Source organism: Lipotes vexillifer, unplaced genomic scaffold, assembly GCF_000442215.2.
Source record: "Lipotes vexillifer unplaced genomic scaffold, Lipotes_vexillifer_v1.1 scaffold193, whole genome shotgun sequence".
In the NCBI taxonomy this organism is placed as follows: Eukaryota; Metazoa; Chordata; class Mammalia; order Artiodactyla; family Lipotidae; genus Lipotes; species Lipotes vexillifer.
This window is the reverse complement of record NW_006769306.1, coordinates 2,234,009-2,242,831: the sequence shown is the minus strand read 5'-3', so window position 1 is coordinate 2,242,831 and position 8,823 is coordinate 2,234,009. Positions and strand designations below refer to the sequence as shown.

At 38.5% G+C, this 8,823-nt stretch overlaps 1 protein-coding gene across 1 annotated transcript in view; it reads right to left on the bottom strand.

Moving 5' to 3' along the window:
- The window catches only part of TNFAIP6 (TNF alpha induced protein 6), a 17,094-nt gene extending 10,876 nt beyond the window's left edge, over positions 1–6,218 (bottom strand). The window contains exons 1-2 of the mRNA XM_007445566.1: positions 6,048–6,218; positions 1,052–1,189 (exon numbers count right to left, since the gene is read on the bottom strand). Of these exons, the coding sequence (XP_007445628.1) occupies positions 1,052–1,189; positions 6,048–6,141 (232 nt within the window). The 5' untranslated portion in view covers positions 6,142–6,218. The remainder of the gene's footprint in view (positions 1–1,051; positions 1,190–6,047) is intronic.
- Between the last annotated feature and the right edge of the window lie 2,605 nt (positions 6,219–8,823).

The window sequence follows — 8,823 nt, the reverse complement described above, 5'->3', positions numbered from 1 at the left end:
CAAAAAAAAAAAAAAAAAAAAAAGATATCACTAATATTTTAAAAATTTGAATAGGGATAAAAGTACTCATACATTTCAAACAAAGCCTCAGCCTTGTTTTCCTTACTCAACTTTGGAGGCTGTTTTAATATTTGCCGATGCCACCCAAGAACAATTTGACAAGTCCCCCATGGCTAGTAATGTCTCTGGCCTTTGTATACCTCATTCCATTTACTGCGTCACACACAGCCCTAAGGGTATAGTCACCTGGGGAGACTTTGGGGCATTTTCGAGAACACCTTTATTTTTGTCTTGGGTAATGTATAATAATAGTATGAGCTTTGCCAGGTATGTTCCTATCAGCAAAGGGATATCTTCAGTGGAGAAGAAAATTCTGAATTAGGGTGGCCTTTTGGATTCTCCTGAAAGTCCAGGAGAGACAGTAGCAACCCGTTTTTTTTAATATAAAGAAGCAAACAGCATTTGTTAATTACTGGGTTTTCACCAGGTGTCCTGACATCATCTTCCCAGTTTCTTTCATCTGCCACCTTACAACTTGCTTATCCTCCTTTGCCTCATGGCTTTTGATCCTAAAGTACAAATGCATTCTCCCACTTAATGTTAAAAAAAGAAAAGGAAAAAATTGAAAATAATTGAAAAAAAATCCACTAAATTCACTATTTCTTCTACAGGGTAAATTTCCTTGTAAGACACGACATAGTAGCATCATTTAACAGCTGAGGAAGATGACACACAGACGTCAAGAAGAGATAGAATGATATTAAAAATGAATAGCAATGGCATTAAAATTAATGAGGGGTTTAAATGATATCGAGATAATGATGTCTTCATTTTCTTTTGATGTTTATTTATTAGCTCCCAATGGAGTGTGACCCCCAACTAAGTTACTAGTAGTAGGAATTGTCTACCAGCTCTAGGCAGAGAAGATGGGAGAAGCCAGAGGAACTATTAGCAGGGGTGGAGAGAAAAGTCTTAATAAGGGGTTGCAGGAAAGGTGGGAATTTTTTTTTCCAAGGGTGAAAAAGAAGAAGATTATTGTCAAAGCTGTTACCAATTTTTCTGGCTGCCTCTAACTGCTTGTAGGTGGCAAGATGGCCACCTTCATATTCACACACCGCCTTGGCTTCTGCGTAGGTGAGCTTGTACTTGCCAGACCGCGCTTCTCTGTGGTACACGCCTGCTGCTTGTTCTGTGAATTCACAAAATGTCGTCAGTGCACTATTATCCATTCTTGTGGAACAAGGGAAATTTTGTGGCCTCAGCTGGAAGATTACATCAGCTATTGTTCCTGCCAAAGTGTTCCCTGGGTCAGCTGCCTTGAGTGGCTAAGTTTTCATTGTTAGAAAGCTTTGGGAAAAAAATATGAATGAGGGGAATTTTGGGGGACATAGATAGAAACTTGAGGCTAAATTATTTTTTGAACTGATAACCTGAAAGAAAGTTTTAACACAACATTGTATTTCTGCATTATCCAAAGGTGATAAAGTTTTGACTTTTTTTTTTTTTTTTTTTGCGGTACACGGGCCTCTCACTGCTGTGGCCTCTCCCGTTGCGGAGCACAGGCTCCGGACGCGCAGGCTCCGGACGCGCATGCTCAGCGGCCATGGCTCACGGGACCAGCCGCTCCGGTGGCATGTGGGATCTTCCCAGACCGGGACACGAACCCGTGTCCCCTGCATTGGCAGGCGGACTCTCAACCACTGCGCCACCTAGCCCTGACTTTTTTTTTTTTTTTTTGACATTGTTTTAAAAACTTGGAAAGGTAAGCAATAGGAAAAGAAAAGGAGTTGAAGGCAAAAGAAACCAATGAAAATTGGCTTACAATGAAGGAGAAAAGTAAGCCAAAATATCCATTTGAGGGAAATGACTAATGCAATATAATTGAGAATTTAGTAAACAAATCAGAAACTGAGGAAAAGTTTAAAGGAATCCAAAGCAAGCAAATATTACATTGAAGAAAAGAAAAATAGATTTAACTACAGCAGAGAAAAAGTGGGACACACCTAACTACCAGTTCCTAAGTTCTTTATCTGGTTTGTCTTTTTCGGTTCACATTTGTTCCCAACGTATTTCAGATAGTGTTAAGTCATACATGAGCTGTCTCCCAATAGATCACTGTTTAAAATGATTGTTTTGAGTTTGGAGTGCATTTTGCCATAGAAACAATGTGAAAAGATTCCCAGGACAATAATCATAACATAGCGCTAATAGTTCTATGTTGACTGTCAGATTATTGTTAAGTCTTTGTCCCCTGACCTGTGCAATCAGCCACCATCAAGACCATTTCCAACGAGAACGTATGTTTCTTGGCATGCAGCAAGATATGAATCCAGCAGTATTAGAAATACTGTTCTTTACTCTCTTCCCCAAGCTGAAGTTGACAATGCCACAGTTCAATAGGAGATGCTGCTTGGCATTTTTCTGGACTCCAAGGGATACTGCTCTAATACCTTATATGGAAAAAGCCTGTCATTAATACACAGTACCTTAGTGCATCTGATACTTATAGGTCAGAGAACACAAGGAACATCAAAGTCATTTTCCCCTTTGAGAGTCACCTACTTCCCAAGTGTCCTTCATAGGACACTTTACACATAGGGTAAAGCCTCATTAACTAAACTTTTACTCGTTTCCAATTTGGCTGTTTTAAGAATATACCATGAGGTACTTTGATAGGTGCTGGGGATCAAGCCCTATTCTCAAGCAGCTCGAGCACTAGTGGGCAATGCAAGTACATCTATTTTGAAGTACAGGGGTACTAAGGCTTTTAGTAGAGAAGGAGAAATGTAGTGCTTACTAATGTATTGTGATGGAGATTATTGTTACTTTTTAAAAATGTTAAAACTGTATATGTTCTCTATTTTATTTTATTTGCGGTACGCGGGCCTCTCACTGTTGTGGCCTCTCCCGTTGCGGAGCACAGGCTCCGGACGCGCAGGCTCAGTGGCCATGGCTCACGGGCCCAGCCGCTCCGCGGCATGTGGGATCTTCCCGGACTGGGGCAAGAACCCATGTCCCCTGCATCGGCAGGCGGACTCTCAACCACTGCGCCACCAGGGAAGCCCTGTATCTGTTCTCTAAAAGATCTTTATTTGAAAAAATTTTGTAGGAATTATTTTGTCTGCCAAGGTTTCTCAAACTAAGATTTCCGTGATATTTTACTCCAGAAGTAAAAATATGTTGTACTAAAAACATGACAGCAAGCTCCAAAAGGAGTCCCTTATGCTAAGCCCCACATCACCAAACCAAGACTTAAGTATGGTTTCAGCTCACCCAGAAATGGAATCTTAAACCAGTCAGTCAGAAATCTCCTGATCACCACCAGTTAGGTCATCTGCCTGATAGACCCCTGCCATCCCCTGAAGGAAAGTAACCTTGCCATAACCAACCTGCTTTTTCACCTAGTAAAACTTCCTTCTGCCTGCTCCCTTCTGCCTATGAAAGTCTTGCATTTTGTACCACTCCTCGGAGCTCCTTTCTATCTGTTAGATTGGATGCTGCCAAATTCAAATGGATTTTTGCTCAGATAAACTCAAAATTTTAAGTATGCTTCAGTTTTTCTTTTAACAGACGTTTGCAGGAAAAAAATAAATTAACAGAAAAAATTTTTTTAATAATTTTAAGTTTTCTTCCTGGTAGTTTTTCTTAAACTTTTGGTATCTCTTAAACTTGTCTAGTAATAAGATAGTAACTTAAATAGCAGAAATGTCTATGCTATAATTTTTAGTTTATTAAATAATATTAATATTCCACACTGTTCCTGAAAGAGACTCAAACTTCCCATTATTTTGCCTTATGAACAAGTTGAGTACCGTTGGCATGTGTACTTGACAGTTTTAAGCACACATTTATTTTAAAGTATTTCTCAATTCAGAATTTTAAACTACTAAAATGGTCCTTTGTACAATGAGTCCTAATCTAAAAAATTTCACCTTTCAGAGGAAGTAATAATTTATTAATTTTTCTAGCTGTCATTCACTGAAATTGAAAATCTATTTAACCAATAACTTCCTTTTCCTTTTAGTAAGTGGTGACACAATACTATGTTGGCTCTGATTTCTATTTCTGGTTCTGCAGTGGACCAGTTGTGTGACCTTGTGTAAATCACCTCCTGAGCTTCAGTTTCTTCATCTATCCAATGAGAATAATGACAGCTATTTTTTGGAATATATAAACCATAAAACCCATAAGCATAGCTTCTGTATCCTAGTAGGAGCTGATGGTAATGTTACTTTTCCCTTCTCCTTTTTTGGATTCAATACAATGGCTAAAAAGAATTGCTTATCTGTACATTTTTTGATTTTCATAATCCATTTAAACTAGTTGAAGTCTCTTGTCCTTAAGTGTCTTTTTAAAAATTACTATCTAAGGAATTAGAGGATACAAGAGTTAAAAATAAACCTTAGGGGTCCCCTACTTCAGACTTCTCATTTTACCCGTATGGGACTGAGACCAAGAGTTTAAAGTGCCTTGTTCTTGATAGTTGCTAGCAGATCCCTGCCTTCTAATTCAACTCTCTTCCCTCCCTAAATAGTTTTCTAATACTACATTGGCCTAACCAACTGTAAACAATTTATGCTAGGCTGACTGATCAATAATTTGTCTCACATTGAAGCATGAAGCACTGTGCAATCACTCCGGGCCTCAAATGTGCAGCATACGATTAACAAACATTTGGGTTTGCTCCTCTCTATCTCTAGGACAGAACTCCTATTGTCTAGGTTTATATTTTGGTGATATACATCACTTAAAAAAAAAACACAACAACTCCAAATTACTTGATCATTAGCAAATTTGACAGCATTTCAAAGTTTATCTATGTGGGTTTAACTCTTATTAGCTTTATGATCATCTTTGTCATTTCTGACAAATAGATGTATATTTCCCAAGTTTGATGGTGTGCAATGAAAATAAAGAGACTTGCTCATTCCTCTAGTAAATTCCAGACCCCATCTTGGCCAAATGGATTGCAGTGTTCAGCATGAAAGCTGTTCACTGGCTCAAACTGAAAAAAGAGGCTGCAAGGCTGTGCATTGCAATTGAGCTTTCTAATGAAATCCGCATGGCTGCAGTTATTACCAGAGAGAAACATGCTGAAAGGGAAAATATTCTATAACTATGTGCTGCTTAGCAAGCATAACATCAAGATCTAGGTTAATTTTGCTTTCTCTTTATTTATTTTATACAAGGATTTGTCAGTTTTCTTCTTGAGCAATTCATATTTTTTTCACTATCAAACACAACAGTGAACATAAAGCAGTATTAATTTGTATCATGAGAATTAAAGCCTTGTTTAGAGTACTATATGGGGTATTTTGGGTTTTCTCTATTTAGCCTTTTTTGGTCTGTTGTATATTTTCACAGTTAGGTCTGTGTCATTCCTTACATTTAACAAAACAAAACAACAAAAGAAACTTTCCTTGTCTAACAAAAGGGGTAGAAAAGTATTTAAATGGATAGCTCAAACAAAAGAAATCAAGTGGTAAGAATACATCCAGAAATACAAGCTTTTTTCATTTTTTTCTGTATTACAAGCTGGCTTTGTCAAACTAGTCCAAAGATGTTTGGAAAAAGCATGATATACACTACAGGTCAGAGTACATGGAGCAATGATTATAAAATTATTGTATATTCCAATTTACCTGTTGTAATTCTCTTATGGTTACCTGTTATGAAATCTGACTAGAAATGCATTGAAATGAAAACAAAATAATATATTGGTGGTTTTATTTTGTTAAGGAAACATTCTGCACTATACCACCACACCTTCTTTGAAAATTTTAAAGCATATTTTCATATGGAATATAAATATTAACCTCTATTTTCTACTGAACAGTTCACTTTATAAAAAGCTATTTTAAAATTTTAGAAGGCAGAAACACTTTTTAAAAAATGATATATGCATTCCAGTAGCTATCTTTCCCAAGCATTTTCTTTGAAAACATCAGCCTTGAACAGAAGAGGAAAATTTACAGCTTTGATTCACTTCTCCATGAATTCAAAGAAGCGACTCTCCCAACAAGAAGCTCATGAGTGAAGTTTCTTACCAAGCCATATGGAGTTATGAAAAATTCCATTCCTGAATCCCCATCCGTGAGCCTCTTCCCACAGCAAGACAAATAAGTAAATTAAGATGATCATATCTCAGTTGTAGAGAAGGAATAGACTGTTAGGGGCTGCTCAGGATAAATTCCCAGAGCAGAGGCTGAAATGTGCCTGAAACATCTGGTTTCCACATCTTTAAATGGTTTTTCTTTTCTTTTCTTTTTTTTTTTTTTCAGCTGTGAGGTCAGCAAGTACTCTCCAATGGCATTTTCCTCTGTAGAGTTACACAATTAACTCACTGTCTGAGGCAAATTCTCTGACTCATTTGCATTGGCAACCAAAACTAAGGATATAGAATGATCATCTACATTTTAAAATTCACTTACTTTGAAAGGGGATCATTTATTCTATCTGTCATGGACACTTTTCTCTTAGGAAGTTTGTTTAACTTGGTGCAGATTCAGCAGTGGTTTCAAAACAACAAAAGAAAGACACCAGTAGGAACTTTAAGAGAAACCCTGAATATCTTATTTGCAGTAAGTCAATTATGCGGTAAGGGGTTTGGGCTTAAACACTTGAACTTGACCCTGGTGATGTTACTTTAGTTTTCCTTAAACATTGCCAAGCTTGTATAGAAAGTTTGAAACAAAAAGTATACACAGCTGGCAAACTCTAAACTGTCTCCAGTGATATAGCATTTCTTTACCCTCTCCTCTGTCTGCTTTTGTCCTGGGTGAGGTCTGTTGCAGTCCTTGGTTTATTGTGGTCAGTAGGTAAATACATCAGCTTCCAGAAAAGTAGTTTAGTTTCAGAGACTTAGGACATTCCAGCATTTTGGGGCTATCTTATAATACAAATTTTTCCAGGCCACAAATCCTTGAATTTTGGGGAGGAAGGTGGGTGGGTAGATAGTCATAGAGTTAATTAAAATATGGCCTTAGGTTTGCCAAACCACTCTAACTTTGAAGATTATCGAAGTCATAGGTAACTGTTATCATAGAAAAGTCACCATGCCTTGAAATACCCCCAATTTTCCTCTCCTTTTGTGCAAGGTCCTTGGGGAACCTGTCTGGTAATACCCCACTGCTCTGGTGCTAGTGGCGTTTCCTGTTGATTGACAACCATTTTTTTTGGCAGCTTTGGCTTCTCTTTCTCATTTGTCATTCTTCACTACCTAGCGTCTCTACTCTTGCTACCGAACTGCTTCCCATTTGCTCCCATTATATTCATTTTTCTCATGCTTTCTTAGTTCCTCCATTGATATTGGAATCTGGATTTGCTCTGATCTAAAGTTAGCCTTGAATCCCTTAGGCATCTTTGTGTTGCACATCAAAGGCTTAGACTGATCTTATCTCTCCTGGAAAGAGCAGCTGTGGGGGGTAGGCTGAGGGTGCAGAATTTACTGGATACTCACTGAGATGCGCATAAAGCTGTTAAGGTTCAAAACTCTCTATTTTGGACCCACAGCAGATGAGAGATGAGGGGATTATATCCCAGTTCACTGATAGAATTAGAGGGTTTAAGTTTGGTACAAAAGAGGATCTAGTCTAGACCAGGTAGGCGTGACTATGAAGAAGATAGGCATGGTCAGCGGGAATAGGATAAATAGAGAGTTGGAAGGAACAAACCATGATATTTCTCTGGAAAGTGGAATTATATGAGTATTTGTTTTAATTAATTTACTTATTTATTTTTGGCTACGTTGGGTCTTCATTGCTGCGTGCGGGCTTTCTCTAACTGCAGCGAGCAGAGGTTACTCTTCCTTGCGGTACACGGGTTTCTCACTGCAGTGGCTTCTCTTGTTGTGGAGCACGGGCTCTAGGCGCGCAGGCTTCAGTAGTTGTGGCATGCAGGCTCAGTAGTCCCCTACATTGGCAGGTGGATTCTTAACCACCACGCCACCAGGGAAGCCCTCTGGACCTACTTTAAAAAAAATATTTAAAAAGCAAATTCTAAGTGAGCATATTTTAAATTTGTTTTCAAATATGTATTCTTTGTTCCAGCTTCATAGATCATGGCAATTTTTCCTGAAAGCAGATATAGGTAAGACTTATTCTGTGAACCTCAATAACACAAATGAGTCACTATTTGTCACTATTCCACAAATTTAAAGTAAAAAAAAGAGACTCTAGGGTGGAGTTTCAAATATCTTTCAGAGGAAGAAGAAGACATTTAAAATCCTTTCAACATGCTCAGCCTCAGCTGACCGCGAAAAGGTATGGAGAAGTGTCAGGTGGATGTGGACTGAGGGGGAGAAAAAGGAAGAGAGGAAAGAGAAACACGTTCTAAGAGATCTCACGTCTGATTGTACTTTAAAAAGACTGGATTTCAGGCTTCCCTGGTGGCGCAGTGGTTGAGAGTCCGCCTGCCGATGCAGGGGACACGGGTTCGTGCCCCGGTCCAGGAAGATCCCACATGTCACAGAGCAGCTGCGCCCGTGAGCCATGGCCGCTGAGCCTGCGCGTTCGGAGCCTGTGCTCCGTAACAGGAGAGGCCACAACAGTGAGAGGCCCGTGTACCACAAAAAAGAAAAAAAAAAAAAGACCGGATTTCAATTTCCCAGCAAGACATTGTGAGAAAATGCAATTCTTTGGCATACAGTATGAAAACTAAAACATAAATTATATCATTTATTGATTATATCATATATTTTGTAATCTTGGAAAGTGAAGGAAAGAGAGGAGAAGGTAAGAAAAGAAAAGTGTGGAGCTCAGTGAATTACGGAATACGTCAATAGAGAACATCTTTAAGAACACCGCCAGTAAGGCCATTAAATTA